The sequence below is a fragment of the Orcinus orca genome, chromosome 8, assembly GCF_937001465.1.
Source record: "Orcinus orca chromosome 8, mOrcOrc1.1, whole genome shotgun sequence".
In the NCBI taxonomy this organism is placed as follows: domain Eukaryota; kingdom Metazoa; phylum Chordata; class Mammalia; order Artiodactyla; family Delphinidae; genus Orcinus; species Orcinus orca.
This window is the reverse complement of record NC_064566.1, coordinates 61,178,677-61,198,180: the sequence shown is the minus strand read 5'-3', so window position 1 is coordinate 61,198,180 and position 19,504 is coordinate 61,178,677. Positions and strand designations below refer to the sequence as shown.

At 38.2% G+C, this 19,504-nt stretch overlaps 1 protein-coding gene and 1 long non-coding RNA gene across 24 annotated transcripts in view; one reads left to right on the top strand and one right to left on the bottom strand.

The window, feature by feature from the left end:
* The window catches only part of DLG2 (discs large MAGUK scaffold protein 2), a 2,044,900-nt gene that overhangs the window by 1,260,478 nt on the left and 764,918 nt on the right, over positions 1 to 19,504 (top strand). For 2 of the 23 annotated variants that reach the window (XM_033431847.2, XM_033431842.2), the window contains exon 1: positions 3,916 to 4,066. The exons of 20 other annotated variants lie outside the window; for them this stretch is intronic. In XM_033431847.2, the coding sequence (XP_033287738.1) occupies positions 3,962 to 4,066 (105 nt within the window). In that variant the 5' untranslated portion in view covers positions 3,916 to 3,961. Of the gene's footprint in view, positions 1 to 3,914; positions 4,067 to 19,504 lie in introns of those variants that run through there. One more of the 23 variants, XM_004271843.3, reaches the window with a different exon arrangement.
* LOC125965184 (uncharacterized) overlaps positions 1 to 19,504 on the bottom strand; it is a 1,042,439-nt gene that overhangs the window by 495,303 nt on the left and 527,632 nt on the right. The window lies entirely within an intron of this gene.

The following is a 19,504-nucleotide window of genomic DNA, read 5'->3' as shown; positions in this document are numbered from 1 at the left end:
TTCATTCAGTTCAAAATGCATTCTAACTTACTTTTGATTTCTTCTTTGACCAATGGGTTATTTAAAAGTGTGTCATTTAGTTGCAAAATATTTTGGGAATTTTCAGAAATTGTTCTATTGTTGATTTCTAACTTAATTTTACTATGATCAGAGAATATGTTTTCTTTGACTTGAATCCTTTTAAATGTATTAAAATTTGACTTATGGCTCAGAATATGTTCTACCTTGGTAAATGTTCCATGAGCACTTGAAAAGAATGCTGTTGTAGGGTGAAATGTTTTTTAAAGGTATATTAGCCTAATTTGATGGATGGTTTTGTAAAGGTTTGCTATATCCTTATAGATTTTTGCCTGCTTATTCTATTAATTATTCAGAGTAGGATAATAAAATCACCAACTATAATCATGAATTTCTCTATTTCTCCTTGTTGCTTTGGTTTCTCCAGAAAACCAATTTTATATCCTCAATTCATCAAGTCCACTGGGTTCCAACTGGATCCACTCTCCTGCAATGTGGCCTAGACATTCAAGGTTGTAAAAGGGGCAATCATAAGACTTATCTTGTTTGTTTCCTGTCTCTTAGAGTTCACTACTTTTTGTTCTCTGATGTCCATTTTTGAAACTCATTGTTTCATATATTTTGTTCAGTTTTTTTTTTCCAAATAGGAATGTAAATCTAAGCCCTGTTACTCCATTTTTATTGTCGTGAAGTTATATTTAAACCAATCACTAGCAGAAAGCATTCAAATGCAGACCTTTTGAGCATGACAATAGTACCAACCATATAAAAGGTACTTTCAGACACTCTGAGGCCTGCAATCTAATTTAGAGCATGGCAGTATATTTAGATATGATGGACATATGGCCTAGTGACTAAGGGTTTAACAGAAAAATGGCAGCCGTGACATATCAGACATTGTGCTGGCAGGAAAAAAAATACATACAACATTCTACTTTGTGGGCAGAGGCAAATGCACACTGAGTGGTTCTTGAAAAGAAGCAGAGAATTGAAATTATATAATATTTATCTTTGTACTGTGTGTTTCTAGCACAGTGCTTAGCACATAGTAGAGCTCAATAAATGTTTGTTAAACTGAGCAAAATTGAATTATGTCAAATATTAGATCAGGTAAGACTCGTGGTGGACTCTATTTGAATACCAAAGGTAATAGACTTTAGAACTTATAGAAGTGATGGGACATGAGTGCAAAACATGCTATATGCACCTAATAAAAACTAAATAGTTAAGCAATATGGCCTAAATGATTGAGCTACCTAAAGCCTCCAAAAGTATATCAGTGTTCCTATTTTAAAGAGTGAGGAATAAATATATGAAATTTACTATCTCATGAGGTTTAGTTTCCCCGAATTTATGCACACTGATGCTCTAAGTATTAGTTAAAGCTAAGATTGGTTAGCATTAGGAATAGGAAGCTATTGACTTTTTATTCAAGAGTAATAATTTTATTCAATAATTGTTACTTGGCTCCAGTAACAATCTTGAGTATTAAGCTTTCTTGGTGTCATGTTCTTTCCAAAACACCAGTAATGATCTTTCCCACTCTGTGCCTTTGTTCTACCTTTTCTTACTCAGGAATGTCCCCTATCTATCTCTGCATGTCCAAATTTTACCCTAACTTCAAGCTCTAGCTAAGTGCTAAATCTTCTGGAAGCTGCCCTGATTTTCCCAGTTAATGTAACTTTTCTTTTTCATTGTTTTGTGAATAGTTTATACTACCTCTTTTATGGCACGTATCCTTTTTTAACTTGTCTTTTTGTTATTTGTGCCCATGTATCATCCCTTCAGTTAAACTCTAAGTTCCTTAAAGACAAAATCAACATCTGATATCCATTTGCCCGTAATACAATGAAAAAGTATAGCACATGGGAGATGCTTGATATGCTTGTTGGACCAATAAATAAATGAATGAATGCATGACTCCAGGGGCATTTTTTATGTAGAGGTCCTACATGCAGAGACTGTGGATTCTCTACCCTTTTGTGAAAGAGTAGGAAAGAAGGACCTTTTAAAAGATGCTGCTTAAATGAAAAGCACAAGGGATCTGTTGAACAAGAGATAGAAGTAGTCCAAGGCATGACAGAAGACCCAGAGGTTGGGGTCTGGAATAATGATGAACATTTGCTCAAGGAATTCAGAAAAAATAGATTAGAATTTTGGAGGATAACTTAGAAAACAACTTTTATTTTCCTGTTGTTTGATAAATATGGAACATCTACTAGCGAAGGAATATTTTCTGGGAGTTGTGGGCTGGCTGGTTGACAGTGCATGAGGGAGAAGCATGTGGCTGGGGCAGATGGAAGAGTATAAGGGCAGGAATGAAGGCAGAGGAGGGACTGTGGGTGTGAGTTGAACAGAACACCATGAATGAGAAAAAGAGAAGGTTGGTTGAATTGATATGGAAAAATAAACTGTCTAATGGCAATAACCTTATGGTGTGTACTCATGAAATATTAAGGAAAAACAATCTCCTTACAGATTAGCCCAGGTAGAAATTTTGAAAGATCAATTCTACTTGCAATTCCTTCAATTCCAAATTGAAAAGTAATTGAGACAAGGGGAAAACTTTGCCTTTGAGACTTTCACACCACCAAGTCATTAGTATGAACTAATCCACCATCACCAGGGTACAAATGCAGAAAAACTAGGTAACCCAAATCATGAAGCTCTTCTAAAAATAATACAGCAAAAATCCTTCATTTATGTTATCACACTGTTTCCTACAGTTTGTACCTTGTTTTACACTCCTTGGATTTTCTAGGTCAATTAAAAGCACAATTTATTCATTATGCTGTGTGTTGCCCTCAGTTTACCCCTGACCTCTAGAAATACTTGAATAAATATCCCCATTGTTGGCTGTGTAACTAGCCCTGAGAGCATAGATTCCTTTGGAACTTCAAAGTGCTCAGCACCTTACAAGGTGCATTACCACCTGCCTCAAGGATGCCACAGAGTCTGTGGGGCAGGGGGGCGGGAGGAGGTTAGTAGAGCCTTACCTTGTAGGCTTAAGTTAAGGAACACTCAGAATGTGTTGCTATATTCTGTTGTTCAGATTTTATTTAGTGCTTATACCTTTTTTGTTAAAGTGTGCAAGCAATTTCTCTGGGATTAACACGTTCCAGTTATGTGTAGCCCACTCTCAGGTCCCAAGAATATGTGAAGGTTCAATTCTCCTGGCATTATTTATGTAAATTCTACCTGGAAGAAGAAATAAATGTGACTCTTACCTAATATAGAAGACAAGAGAAAGACCTTCTAATTACTCTTAAATTTTAATGTAAATATTTGACTGCATTTTATGCTCACGAACTTTCTGGCTACTCTTTAGAAATAATCCCAGATAAATAACTGTAGTTAATAAAGGCAGTAATACTCTCTAGATGGAAAATATATCACGTCTAGATCATAACTAAACTGAGAGGAGAGTTGGATATATTAAATGACACTGTGAGAACGCATGTGTTTCACACAGAGCCGACAAGTGTACACACCTGCCTATGTACATATATGTGCATATGTAACCCACTCCTTCAATTTTACTACTTTTCACAAGCTGCTCAAATTCTACCTCCATGGCCTGCCACCCAGATCTTCTGGTGGAAATATTTTTTTACATCTCTCTCCCTCCTACTTCTTTCCCCCCACACACTTATGGTATGTGCAGTTTCGCCAGACCCATGTAAAGACAGGGGAACACTGATGGGATTGCTTTTCACAAGTGTGGGAACGAAAATCCTTCCCAATGAAAACATCTGTCTCTGTTCAAGTCATGCCCAGTTATCCCCCAAAAGAAATGTTCTGATTAACATTTTTTTTTAAGTCTTAAGATAGCAGTTTGTGTAGCAGATCTAATTAAGAAGTTTATGTAACAGATCTGCAGGGGTTTTTTTTCCTCCTTCAACTGGGTTCTTTGAGCTCAGTTTGAGTGTTACTAGCTTTCGCCATGCAGCGGCAAAGTGCTTCCCGGGCTGAAAATTATCAGCTTCTGTGGGATACTATTGCTTCCTTAAAACAATGTGAACAAGCTATGCAACATGCATTTATACCGGTAAGGAAAATTTCCTTTTATTTTCCTAGGGATTCTTTTCTTTTTCTCCTATTTTTTCTTTATAGCTCTAGATAAATGGCATGTATTCTATGTATTTAAAGATGTGGTATCTTCTCTGTAGTTCTTGTTTGGGATAAACATGTCTCTTTTTGCTCTGTGTGAAATCTGAATTATTAATATGGTCAAATATTGATCAGTGAGAAAGAGTAAACAGTGGTCCAAGCAAACTTATCCCACTGAAGATAGTAGGTTCTAATAGTAACATGTACTAAAGAAAGGGCACAAGATTGATATTCTTCATATTAATATTTTAAACAGCTTACAGTGTATGTTTCCTGGTTGGTTCCCCCAAAGTACTTAGAATGGCTTGAATATCTTTTGCAGTGGGTTTGATACATAGATCAGGAAGCCAAAAGTTAGTTCTTATGTTTCGATTCTTTGCTTATCCAAGTAAAATCTACCATAAAACCTCTTCTGAAAAGCGATTGTTCCTTTAGTAGTAACATACCACTTAGAGATTTGTAAAAATGGCTTAGAAATTTGTAAAAAAAAAAAAAAAAAAAAAAGCATAGATACATAAAATCAATTAATTGAGTCAGTGTCATTGTGTTTTCCATTGCAGATATAATATTTGTGCTTATAATTATACAACTAGAAGAACCAGGCTGGCTACATTTGATAGGCTGAGGTGGGGTAAATGGGACTTGGAAGAAGAATATAAAAATATTTGCTTCTTTAAATAGATCTATTTTGAAGGATTGAGCTAATCTATTCGAAATAAGAGAACACTCTTAAAAATTAAGACCTGCAAAAAATTATTTGGAATTCCTTAAGAAAAACATTATTTCTGACATAGAAATAGTTGGATTCAATCTTCTTTGAAATTCAAGTTATTTTCAAGTGGCTCAAGTCAGATGCCATATTTTTCTCTGTAACTGGGGAATCACCTGTTTCAAAGACTGTACTATGTTTAAAGTTCTTCTCATTGAATACTATTCTCTAATTGGATCTCTGTAAGTTGATCTTAATTGTTAAAGGCATAAAGCATATAATTTTTGCAAGGATTTAAAACACTAATGGTGGGAAGCTTTCTAAATCAGATTAAGTTATAATTATTCTGCTCTGAACTGGAATCTGCTGTGTATAGTTTGCTTCTCCTATCTTTATTAAACTCTTCCTCCTTTGTTTTAACAAGAAGATTATGATACCCCTTGTGAAGCTCTTGTGTCTCCTCCTTCGGAGAGCTTTCTCTGGCTAGGCAGAATTATTTTCTTCTATCTCGGTTCCTTGCATGCACCACTGATTTATCACCCAACATATTTTACTGTAAGTATTTTCTTTTCTGTCTCTCTAATTATATTGTAACTTCTTGGAGCTAAGGAGGAAAGGAAAGTAAGTTGGAGAAAGGAACTGATATTTGTTTCTTTTCTTATTTTCCTGTCTCGAACTCTTTGAATATAGGCAGCATCTATTCCTAGGGTCTAACACAGTGTTTGGCAAAACAAAGAGTGCTTGGTGAACATGTGAGGAATGAATGAAATCAACTAATGAGAGTCTCCAGTTCCAGCATTTCTAGTTACTACCTGGCAGTTTTCATAACCAGCTTTGTCTATACTGACCTCATAAAATTATTTCTATTCAGATACATCTGGAGATAACAATAAACCTTGACTAAAGCATTGCCATGGGGTGATGGTGGGAGTGGTAGTGTGTTAGTGCAGGAGATAGACCTTTATGGGAAAAAGTAGCCTTGGATTCAATTCCCATAGTCCATGGACTACTTTTCTTCTATTCTCGTGTCTGTTTCCCCATACTGCAGGCATTCACATAGACGTATTCAAGTTTTATTCAGGTTTGCTTCATTTTGACTGCTCTAAATCTTTTTCCAGCAGGTATTAGGAACTTGCCAGTCTCTCAACTCTTCTCAAATTTCTTCCAAGTCTTGCATTAAATGTATCATTATGTCATCATAATTTTACAAGGACTGCTTTTAGAAAACATAGACATTATTAAAATATTACTATCAGTTGAGAATAATTCTGTTTAAATTGAGCCTCAGTTTATTTCATTGTTAGAATATATAATTTAGATCTCAGGAAAAGGACTTCATTTATTCCATATTTTATGTACTTTTTAAGCCCAGTGATATGTACTTCATACACACACACACACATATACATACATGAATATGTGGCGTTCTTGGCTAATGATGCCCTTCATTATTTAGGATATCCAAATAAATCCTTAAAACACACATCTTTACAATGATGCATTAAGCATGTTAAAGAAGTGAAAAACTATATTGACTCAATCAGTTGCCTCCTTTAGAATAGACCTGGTTATCTTTTAAAATAAAGTACTTGGAAATGAATAGTATGTAGGAAGTGCAGACATACATTGATGTAGCTGATCTTAGAAACACTGACCTGAAAACTTCACAAGCTGTCTGTGCATCTCCTGTGAGTGTGGATTACTAACACATCATTAGAATACAGAGCCACCTAGATGGTCTGGACCATCTCTCACGTGTGCAATAAGCCATAGATCACAAGTGGTTTTTCAGTCAGTGCAGATCTGTGTACTAATAATAAACCTGACGTAAAATCTCAAGCTATAATACAGTCTTCCCCAGAGAACCTCCACATACAGCCTAAAATATACACTGGAGAGGGGAAACTTAAAGCAGCTGTTACCTGGATAGTGTACTGCCCAAAACACTCTGTAGAAAGAAGGAAGACAAATTATAGACTCTCGAAGTTTCAGTATTTGATTTCACATAACAGATCGTCCCCTGTAATGATGAGGTGGAGATCAAATCTGGATTCTCAGGGAGGTTCATCTTCTTGACCCAAGAGCCTTGAGTATAAAACAGCAATGCAGAATTTCCCACATCTTTAGCATAAGTGCCAGCCAATGTAACCTAAATATTTATTGAATGAATGACTAAGAAAAAGCTCTCTCATGAAGTCCTAAAAATTAGTTCCATCAATGGAGCTGTAAGAGCATCCTTCTAGATAGTCAGTATCTTTGTATATCAGCAAATCAAAGGCTTTGCTGTTTTATCACTCAAATGAGCGGATATGCTTGTAAAAAACTGTCCCATATTTAGTAGTTATTTTCGTAGAGACTTGCCTGTGTTTCTATTCACTTACTAGTTCGTTCACTTCACTCAGATTTTATTGAGCCCCTACTATGTTCTAGGCATGGTCCTAGGCGCAGGATAAGGACCTGAAGGTACACTTCAACTTCTTTGTGACACCATCACTTTGGAATAGAGACTGCATTACCCCTTGCCCAAATGGTACCTTACTGTCTTTTGTTGCCATGAACAAAGTTGATTTTCCCTGCGCTGGTAGTCATCATGTTTGGATTTGGTCTAATGTGAGGTTCATGCAGCTTGCCAAGCGTTGGTTCAAATACTAAAATGAATAAATCAGGAGAATCCCTGAGGATACTTACATGGAATTCTGCCCACCGGGAATTTTCAAATGGACACACAAATCACTCTAACACCAGATAAAAAGTGTTGAGTCCCTTAAGTACCCATGAATTACCATAAGAGTTAAGAAAAGGGGTGCCGGGCTTCGTGGGAGGGTCTCTCAGCTGAGTTGTGAAGATCAAATAGAATTTTGATATGTAGTCATGATGGTGGAAGAGGGCATTCCAAGTAGAAGGGAATAGTAAAGGTACTTACTAATGGTGTAATCGTGGTTCGTTTTCCATCTGATCATTCACTTAACCAATATTTATCAGATACTTTTTATGTATCAGAAACTGTGTAATATGCCTAGGCATATAGCAATAAATAGCACAAGTTCAAACCCTACCCTGAGGGCATTTACATTCAAATGGATGAGACAAACATTAAATGAATAGTTACATATACATCTGTACTGCACACTTGAATCCTATCCTGTGAAAGTTCTTCATAGCATTTCTCAAAATTGTAACTTAATATTGCACATATACATACACATATATATATCTGTTATTAGAATAGTACAGCAACTGTAGATATTTTGCAAAGCCACTACAAACAAGACAAATAAATCATTCTTTCCCAAATGTTTTGTAGTCTTAAAGCACATGTTAATTTCTTTAGCAAACAGTACATCCTGTCTGACACATGCTGGACTTGATACTTTAGTATAAAAGTGATAGTATTTATTGAGCACCTATTGTGTGTCACGTTCTGTTCTAAACCCTTCACATATTATTTCACTCAGTTCTGTCAACAGCTCTCTGATGTAGGCACTATCGTTTCCATTTTACAAAGTTTACAGAGGTTAAGTAACTTCCTCATGATCACATAGCTAATAAATGGAAAGGCCAGGCCTTGAAACTAGTTATCTGGCTCCAGAGCCCATCTTCTTAATAGGTTCACTAGAATAAGGAGGAAACCACTGAAACCAAAACAACTGCAGCACAGCATGTTAAAAGCAGTAATCAAGGGATATACAAACCACAGTAAATGCAGCAAGGTGGGAGTGATCCATCTGCTTGGAATGGAGAGGAAAGATGACCAGGGAAGACTGAAAAGAGGAGAGAAGTCTTTGGGTGGTTTTAAAATAGTGGTTTATCAGATGAAGGAGGAGAGTGAGGCTGCAACAGTAGGTGCAAAGGCACTTAGGCCTGAAAGAACAGTATGGAGTGAGGGATATTTATCAACTTTCCTCAAGTCCTGATCTTCCTCTTTGAGCATTCGGAAGGAATGTCGGGAACAACAAGGATGAGAGTGGGGTCATTTATTTAAGGTAAAGATCCTGTAGGTCAATCAGAAAGGAAGAACTGAATACTTATGGAGCCTTAGAAGAAAATCTCCAGTGGACAAAGAGATGACTTTCAGACCTAGCTTTATTACCTCCACTACATATGGCCTGGCCCACAGGTTAACACCTGTCTATGCCTGGAACTGAGGAAATATACGTGGAGAAGGAGAAAAAGCTTGTGCACAAATATGAAAGAATGAAACAAATGTAGAAAGAGAAAAGCAAATAAGAAACCAAGTGGTCCCAAAGAAGGATAATGAGAGAGATGAGTCTGCCAGAAATGGTGAGAGGTTGGGAGAGGCTGGACTGTGGCTTCCTGGGTCCCTCAGAACTCCCAGTTCTTAATTCCTATCTATCAAGTACCTAACTGCTGAGCTTCTTCCCCTTTTAACCAGATATGTTCACATTTTGCCTAAGCTAGTGCAAGTGGCTTTCTGTTCCCTGCAACCAGAGAACCTTCATTACAACAGGGACTGGTTAGTGGCTAGTGGTCCAGGGACAGGATCCATCCCTACACGAAAGGGCAGAACAACAGCTGGAGAAAAGGTGAGCAAATCGACAGAGTACATTAAGCTTCAAGGTAAAGTTCCATCCTTCAAGACTTAACTCACATCCCCTTCCGTGAGACTTACCTCATACTATGTAACCAAATGATATGCCTTCTCCCTCATTATTTCAACCCTGATTAACACTCCTTGAAGAAAACTAAGAGTAGGAAACCTACTTCCACATGGCTTTAGTCTATACTTTCTCCTTTAATCATCGCAGTACCAATATGAAATGGCCCCAATATTATTGTCTCCATTTTAGAGGATCAGTACCTTGTTGAAAATCATATAGATGCTAAGACCAGGAGAGAAACCAGGGCTTCTGACCCTAATCCCACCTGCCTTTCTCCTTCACACCCACTGTGGTACTTTGCCCTATTTCTCTTGTGATGTTTCTCTGCTTTGTATTAGAAGCATTCGGGGGATTTCTCTTGTTTCCACAGGACACTGTAAACTCTTTGCAGAACAAAACCATGTGTTTCCTCTTCCTAGATTCTGCAGCCCCGAGTACAGTGCCTTAAATGTGATGTTTCCTAAACCAATCTGTATGGGCTGATTAATACTTAAAATGTAAGAACTTAGGCAGCAGTGAGATGATAATGAGGAAATAATTCTTCTTGTCTCAAATACATCCTTGAAACCTGTCTCCTCAGCTCAACCATCCCTTCCACAGACCCTGCCTCCAGCCCCTGAATGTCAAATTTGAACCATCATAAGCTCAGGTCAGCTCTAAATAGGATTTGTTCAATGATGAGTTTCAGTCCTAGTTCATGGTGTTCCAAGTGTGTTTTGTCCTTTCTGGATTCTAAATATTACTTGACTCATCATCCTCAATCATGCCAGATGCCTTTTTCTATTTCATTCCTCTTAGCCTCACTTTGCACTTCTGTCTAGTAATACCCCAGTTTTTAGTCTATTTCCTTCCAAAGAATATGAACAAGGCTATTAATGGAATTTCTATTAGTAAAGGAATAAAGGTGACACATAATCTATAGAGATGTTCAACCTAAAGGGGAAGGAAAGAACCGTATCTGAAGTGACCTGGATAATTGCAACAGCCTGGATCTGAATGAACATTTGCAGATTTGTGGTAAAATGGAATGAAATTGTCACTTTTGTTTTTGAACAAAAGGCAAAACTTGCCATCTTCTTATCTTCCTCTCTTGTGCAGTTTGCATTTCTTTGACTGCTGGTCTTGTGATTTCTGTGCATAGGTATCTGGAGTCCGTGAAAAATTAACGCCCAGTGCAGGATGGCTTCTTTTTGTATCAGTATCGCTCATTGTAAAATGTTTGTGTTGACTCATCAAAATGGGGTATTAGTGCAGATATATGTTATGGTACAACAGAGTAAGCCCATCCTCTGCTTCTCCCACTTTCCTCACCTACTCCAGAAATTACAAAAGTAGGGCCCCAAACATATTTGTTACAGGACACAAAAATAGACAGTTGCTCGGGGTTAATAATAGCAGTCCTCCTACAAGTAACAAAACAAAATTAAAACACACACATATCAAACCCTCAAAACCTTTAATAAGCTAATACTAGAAAAATAGTACTCTTTTAAGCTTCGTTTAGATATTTTTGTTTAGCAGGAACATGCCTAAGAACAATGGAGTTTCTAATGTTTATCTTGTGTAGACACCAGAAAATATACTGTACTAATGTTTTTACTATTGCTGCTGCTGAGACCCCCCACTACACTATTACTACTACCTTAATATTTTCCTTATCTTTTTTTATCTTATTGCAATTTTCAAAGCAGTGTAAACTAGATTCTCTCTCATTACAGCTTTGTAAGGTAAGCAAGACAGGTTTTAATATCCCATATTGTTCGTAAGAAAATTGAAGTTCAAAAAATTGAAGTGGCTGGGTCAGAAGTGGTTAAGTAGTAAAACATACTGTAGTAGGGCTAGAGTCTCAATCTACTGCACTTTTGCTCAGATTCAGAGTTTTAGCTTAAAAAAATCTAGGTCTGAATCCTGGCTCTACCACTTGCTATCTTGGGTAAATGCTTAACTTCTCTGTACCTCACTTTCATCCTCTGTAAAATTAGATATTATACAGATAGTTTTAGGTTTGTTTGTAGTTTAAATGACATAATGCGAGTTAAACCCTTAGCAAAACAGCTAAGCAAAGAAAGTGACCAGTAAGGATTGCCATTATTAATATTGCTGATTTTTAATAATTAGCCCAAATGTATCCTTTTACAAATTGTACAGGGTGTTTTGTTTGTTTGTTTTGCATAGGGTTTTTATATATTATCCCATCTGCTTCTTGAAGAAGCACATTAGGTTGACCAAATAATAATTTATAATCTCCATTTGTACATGAACAGAAATTTCAGAAAGGCTACATTATTTGACTAAGACCATCATAAAAGTAAGAAGAAATGTCTTAAATCTTAGATGACCCAAATCCTAAACTCTTTTTATTACTGCTTTTATGATATTAAAAATTAGGTTAGTATTAAAATCAGGAATCATCCAATTCTTATTAGTAGTTGAATGTAGCCTTAGAAATAATTTAGGGAGTTAAGTGACCTGATCAAGTTCTGCAATGGTTCAGCCGTCCCTAGATGCCTCATCTGCTGACTCCAGGTATAGGGCTGGGAGGTGCTCTTCCTATAACATAAAAGCATAACATGCAAATGATGTTTGTCAAGTTAAAATGGGCAAGGAGGGGGTCATGAGATGTAAGGTTACAAGCATTATATTCATAAGGAAGTCATCATCTCCTTTCCATTTGTTTGGGGAAATCCTTTATAAAACAAATGAAGGTTCCTAAGTATCTGAGTTTATAATTCCAGTGGACAAAGTGGTCTGAGAGAACAGAGGAGAGTCAGCCTGGGAGCCATCATTTCACTCTCCAACTTGTGACAGAGTCCCCATGTACCAGAGAACAACCTCCTCTCTGCCTTCTTTCTCTTCATTTCATTCTCTCTCACTGCTACCCTCTTTCCTCTAGCCCACTGCAACAGATAATATCCCTTCATCTTTCCTCTGATAGGCACAATTGTAGCATTATCCTAGGCTCAGGAGGAGGTAAACTGGCGAACAGAACCCTTGCTTGCAGAATAACAAAGGGTAAGAAAGCCACTGGAAAACTGAGAAACCCAAAGTAACATAGATATTGCCACTCTGGGAAGCTAAGGCAGCTGCAGAGCTAGGAACTGGGTGGCATTTTTGGACCTAGAGATTTGTAGGCTCTTGGCTGTGAAACAAAGAGTTCATTGCCTAGTCAATGACAGTATACAAACACATCTGCAAAATATATTCTTTGGCACCAGCAATTGCTGGCAGTATTTAGCCAACCTCTATTCTTCTAGTCCACATTCACTTCTCCTTTTTATCTATTCTCTCCCCCATGTTTTTCCTCATTGAAAATGATTTCAAATAAGACATTAATTTTGAAGAAAAAGTGGATAGAGGGGAGATTAATAGACGTATAGATGTTTTCAGCATTTAAAATAAGGGAAATTGATCTAAAATGTTGTCTACTCTGTTTTTTCCACAACCCAGTCCAAGTGCCATCGTTTAAAAGCAGGTATTGAAACATCTTCCAGGCCTAACATGAACATAAGAACATTATCTCTTACTAATGATGAAATAGTAAACCAAACTCACACCTCCTTTTCATCTCTCTCCCTTACATTTCCTCTCATACACACCCCAGAAAAACATTCTAGATATGAAATATTTTAAGACTTTCTCCATGGCTGTTATGTTTTAAACTTTAAGCATATTATCTAGTATCAAATTATGATTGGTAGGGGAAAAAAATCAAGCAGACCTTAAGTGTTAAGAAACTTTTCCTGCAGTTAAGGCTAATCGAACATGGAGAAAGGCAAGAATGGAAAAAAGAGCTTGGTGATAATTCTCTGTTTCACTTCAAAACTTTTTGTCTCTTTAATATGGAAGAGAATATTTTGCCACTAATTGCATGGTCTTATGGCCAGAAAAGTAACTTATTCACAAGAAAAACAGAATACAGGCTCTAAACATGATCATACAAAATACAGATTATAAAAATGATCATAAGTGGATTTTTGAGGTGCCTTGTCTAAGACAGCAGAACCTCATCCTTTATCCAGTTCATTAGAAGCCACTTTATATTATTGATCTTTTCCCAACTCGACTTTTGTCTTTTTTCTGCATGCCTGTCTTAATGTCATGTCTTCTGACTTTCTGTATCTGAATGATAAAAGCAGAGATCATCACCATCCAGAAAGAAGACTTGTATAGCATCCCTGCCTTCTTTCCAGTATTTCCCAGCAGGTCCAAATTTATGATGAGTGAAATCAGATCCTTGATGAGACATAGACTCTTAGAGGTCATCCATCTCACTCTTTATTTCTCAAATATTAAAATAAATTGGGAGGCTCAGTGAATTGCCATTTCACTGTGAGTTACTGAACGTGATGGGTCAAATAAATGTCCAGTTTGGGGTGGATCTTTTGGGATATATCTTCACGCTCATCTGAGAAGTTTAAGAAATTCTGAGGATGTCATTTTACTTTTTTGACAATCTTTGAGTCCTTAGCTTTTTCACCAGATCCCAGGCTTCCTCTCACCTCTCCAACTTCTGAAATGTACAGCGGGGTAGTAAATTAGAGCAAGGGACATCTCCTCGCTCCACACAGGGTGGTGATACCACAGAAATATGGATTTGGAGTCAAAAAGAGTGAGCCTTGGCTCCTCTAACTTTTAGTCTAGTGACCTTGGGCAAGTTTTGTTACAGGCTCATGCCTCACTCTCCTTATCTGTATAATGAGCATAATTATAGCATGCAACTCGTAGGCTTGTAATGAGAAGTAGAAAAGAATGAGTGTAAAGGAGCAGCATATGGTAGACACTGAAGAATCTTTCTGTTTATAACTTTCCCTAACTTACATGCCATGTTCCGAGTGGCATGGTCTGTAGTGCATGGTAGCTCCAGATGCTATCAATAGCACCAGGCAGTGTGATACAACAGCTTGTCACCAAGGGGCAGCGTGCAATTACCCCTTTCTACCCATTTCGTCTAATCTGTTGCCTCACAGGTTTCTCATGAATCTTCTCTCTTGTTGCTGTGGTTCTAGTTCCAAAGGTTTAAAAACTCATTAACAAACATCTTTTGAGTATACTGTATGCCAAGCACGGTTAGGAGTGTTGGTGGAAGTGGCTGGTGAAGAAATGAAGTAGGATGAGGGCCCTGCCCTCACAATGACTATAGTTTCATCAAGGAGATTCAAGTGTCACACATGAACCACTTAGCCATCAACATACGTGTAAGAACAGAAAGAAACGTTCATTAAGAATGGCAGAACTTGGTGCTTTCACGTAATTTCTTTTCCTTTATATTTATAATTTAATGTGAACTGAAGTAGTACAAATAATGAACGTTTTAAAATTTGAGAGGGGCAGGATGGACAGATTGAGGCCTGCAGTGAGGATTTAGGAAGCTTTCATGGAGAGTCTGGGGCTTTAGATTGTCCTTGCAGGATGGAGGGAGCTTGGTTAGGAAGATAAGAGAGCGGACCATGATTGGTTCAGGATGTGCGAGAAGGAAGAAATGTAAACAGTGACCTTATAGTAGGCATAAGCAAGGCGTATGCTTGGAGTAGTGAGAGTCCTGGCCTGATGGAAGTAAAGGAGATGAGAGAAGGAAACTAAACAGCAATCACTGATTGATCACCCACTGTGTGCAAGGCCCTGATCCAGGTACCACAGAAGAAACAGGCCCCACCTCAGCCTGATGAACCGGCTTTGAGCAAGATTTGACAGCTTGCTCAGAATTCTGGTACCCTAAATCTGGAAAATACAACGGGACTGCTAAGATTATAGCTGTTCAGTGGCTTTGCAAAATGGAGCAGATGGTATCCACATGGCTCTTTCCAGGAATAGCACCACGTGGAGTGAAACAGTGAATTAAGTAGGTATGGTTGTTGTGGCATGGGGCACATTGACTAAACCACATCTGAGATTTGAGCTAATGACTCCATTCTTCGTGCAAACTTCAGAGAGCATTTGCACAAATGAAGCAGCTAGATCTGTAAATGCTCATGTGAATCAGTGGGATTTGTGGCATCATGGACTAATAATGGGAAAAAGCAAGGGGCTCACAGTCAGAAGACCTAGGTTTGAATCTCAGCTTTGCTTTTCTCTAGATGTCTGACTTTGGGAAATACACTGGATCACTCTGGGGTTCTGTTTACTTACCTATAGACAAGGGAAAGTTCCACCAGTCCCTCTGGGGTTCTGTGAAGAGCAGATAAGAAAGCAGAGGTGAAGAGCTTAGCATATTTCCTGACACACAGCGGGTATTGGTCAATGAATGTTAGTTCCCTTTCCTCTGCCTGTGGGAGTGAAATGATCTAATGTGTGTGGACACACATCATAAATTATGAAGCATGATATAGGTGGCCAATCTAATATAATTATCTATTTGAGTTTGAGTGATGATCTACAGACCTAGTTTTGGTGAGTCTTTTATTTTAGCCTTTTACACTAACTGCAAAGAGGTATGTGGAGAGGGTGTAGGATGGAGGTCTGAAGAGTCTTCATAACAGCTCAAGCAATTTATATCTGTTTCTCCAAGTGGGATTGATTCTAGAGAAATATAGTAAGAAAAACTCTGTTTAGTTCTGGGTCTTTACTTTCTGTGCCTCATTCTCCAGGCTGCCCCATCTTTTCTGTACTAGGGATAAAGAGGTGCCCAGCTCAGCCTAACTGAGGCCCTTAGGATATCATTCATATTTTGCAAAATATTACAGTACCTTGTATTTTAAGGGAGGATCAAACAGACATGTTATCACTTTAATCCAAAGGGAAGAAATACTAATGGTGTATTTTCAAAGATCAGTGAAAGAACTTGTGTTGACTAAAACAGACTTCTGGCTACGTATCAAATTTTAATAGGGAGCAGAAGCAAATATTTTGTATGTAAGTGTTACCCACTTTGGAACTAGGCTGATAGGTTTGACTCTTGACCTTGCCGTTACCAGCTGGATGACCTTGAACAAATTGCTTAACATCTCTGTGCCTCAGTTTTCTGTAGAGTGAGGATATTATTATTTTTTTATTATTAAGAGAGTTCAGGCAAGCAGAGATGAATCGAGTTCAAGCCAAACATAAATCTGACATTCTTTCTTCCCATTTTCTGAGCCAGTCTGGTGGTAAGCTAGGTAGGTAATGATCCCTGCGTTTTATTAAGTGCTAGGGAGAGGAACCAGGGTATTAGCTTCCTCCAAAATTGCTCCCTTGAGATATCCTGCCATGACCATTAACCTGCAGTTATGCCTTGGCTAGCCAAGCCTTGGGCGCTCACATTGATCACTCACCCACTCACCTGGTATTGCCTCAGTGTCCTCACCTGTGAGGGGGGTTCCCCTATGTCACTGCAGGGTAAGGGCAAACCAGGTGACAGGCCAGAACCACTTGGCGCTGCTATTGGTGATGACTCAGATCAAATTGCACCCACCTGGCCGGTCTTGCGGAGAGGGAATATGAAAAGGGAGAGGAAATCCAGGAAAGCAAGAAATAACCACAGTAATAAATAATATAACCTTACATCTATAGAACACCTCTCTTTCTCACTTCACATGCATTATTTCCCTAGCTAACTTCTTGGGAAATAGGTTAACTGGAAAATAGCATTGTCCCATTTTTTAAGCAGGGTTTTGAAAGAGATTAAGGGACCTAGAAACCCTCTGAGAATTGGGAATTGAATCTGAGTCAGTACGGTGAGAAATTTCTCTTCAGACTGGCAAAGAGAAACTAGCAACTTTCGGGGCAGAAAATAACTGCATTTTTCGGCCTTAACTGGAAGAACTCAGGAGAGGGAAGCAGGAGATGTTGGTGGTTACCAGCATGGGTTCTGGGGCTGGAAAGGCCTGGGTTTGACACCTGGTTGTGATACCTCTTAGATTTGTGACCTTAGGCAAGTGATTTAGCCACTTTGAGCCTCCCCTTCTTTCTTTCTTTCTTTCTTTCTTCTTTTTTTAAATGAGAATGATAATGTTTGCCTTAGAACATCTTGGGAAGTAAATGCATTGATGTATCTTAAGTATTTATCACAACCCTGGAACATAATATTCATTCAGTAAATGCTTACTATTTTATTATTGTTATTCTTGTTACTATTATCCTGTCTTCCGTTTTGATGCTAAATAATTGTGAGCTCTGAGGCATGCCTCTTCCTTTCTCTGTCTCCATTTCATACTTGTAAAATGAAAGGTAGAATTAAATGATTCTTAAGGCCTCAGCTTCAAGTTTTATGATTCTCGAGTAGATTTGTTCTTCCTGTTTTGTTTCCTCGTCTCTCATATAACCATCAATATGTCTTTAATCAGTAATTTACCAAAGAGTTTCTTTGGAGCTTACTCAAAGAAATCCTGATTGAGTCAGCCTGCGTGTGCCTGTGCTTCGCCTTCTCCTAAGTCATGGCAACTTCAGGCTTGTTCATACAATGCACTAGGGCCAGAGGGAGGAGGGGCGGGTTTTGGAACCATCCTGGATCAAGGTGGATGTCTAATTTGGCTTTCAGCTGGCCTCTGAGTTGTTGGTGAACAGTCAAAATTAGAATCTAAAGAGTTCTGGTAAAGTGTGATTCCATTCTGAAAGGCAGTAGAGCATGATTGTCAAGAGCATGGACTCGGGGTTGGGAGGAGGATAACTTAGGAGTTTGGATTAACAGATACACACTACTATATATAAAATAGATAAACAACAAGGACCTACTGTATAGCACAGGGAACTATATTCATTATCTTGTAATAACCTATAATGGAAAAGAATCTGAAAAAAATACATGAAAATGAATACATATATGTATGTGTAACTAAATCACTTTGCTGTATACCTAAAACTAACACAACATTGTAAATGAACTATACTTCAATTTAAAATATGGTAAAAAAATAAATAACATAAAAGTATATAGCTTAAAAAAAAAAGAGCATGGACTCTGAGTCAGACTGTCAGATTGTCTGGGTTTGAAGACAATCTATTTACCAGATGTCTGACTTTGGGAAAGTTACCTAACCTCTATTTTCTCACCTGTAAATTGAGAATAACAGTGTCTCATTGGGTTATGTGAGGATTAACTAAGTTAATTGGTATGAATAAGTGCCGTATAAGTATTTGCCTTTATTATTATCCATCCCAGTGTTAACATATCAGGAGATCTGTGTATGGTGGGTCACGGTACCGTGAGATTCCAGGTAGTCATGATGCTCAGCCAGTGATGATGATCAACCAGGCAACTACGGATCCTTCAAGTAGGTAAATCCTGGTATCTCCTTCAAGTAAGAGTAGGACCTTACCTGCGGACAACTAGGGGTGTGTGGCTCCACCCAACAGATTGTGGGAAAGAAGGAGAAGGAAGAAAGGGTTTCAGTCCAGAAGAGAACTACAGGCAGTCAATTGAGGCAGAAGTCCCCCCAACCACATCACAGTTTTTAATTTCCAGAATGGGCCAACATGATGGAGGATTAGGGAGAAAACCTAATAAAAATAACGTTGTCCTGAGTTCAGTCTTTAGCATACCAAATCAGTACTTAATGGGAGATATCTCATTTCAGAGCTGATTGGTATGTGGGTAGTAACCCCCATGTTCTACTCCCCTGGTTAGGATCGGGACATGGTCTGATTGGGGCTCACCCTGATGACAGCCCTCTGTGGGAATTGTGAAGCTAAAAGACTGTTAATATGGTATCTTGTAGCATCCAATCTAAACCAGCTAATACTTATCTTGAGGTTCTGGGATCTCCACCTCTCTCAGTGAAATCATACGCCCACACAAATGGACTCATTTTGAAACTGTCAGTGAGTTCCATTTTGTTTTAAGTTGTCATGCCACACTCCAGATAGAGCCTGTGTTACTTCTTGCACATTCAGGAGCCTTGTCCTTTAAGAAGATAACCAAAGATTCTAGGCCCCCAGGACAGCTCACAAGTTATTCTTGCCATATTTACCTCCTGTTAATTTGGCCTACTGTCAACTACCTGCCTTCTACTTGCGTGTTCCAGGTCAGCTGAAATCCCTGCACAATTCCTAGCCGCATCAACGTTACTATTCAGTTCGTGCTGTATCTGGGTCACTTGGCTGTGTGGGTTTCTCTTCTTCTCTACTTCGCTTCTTA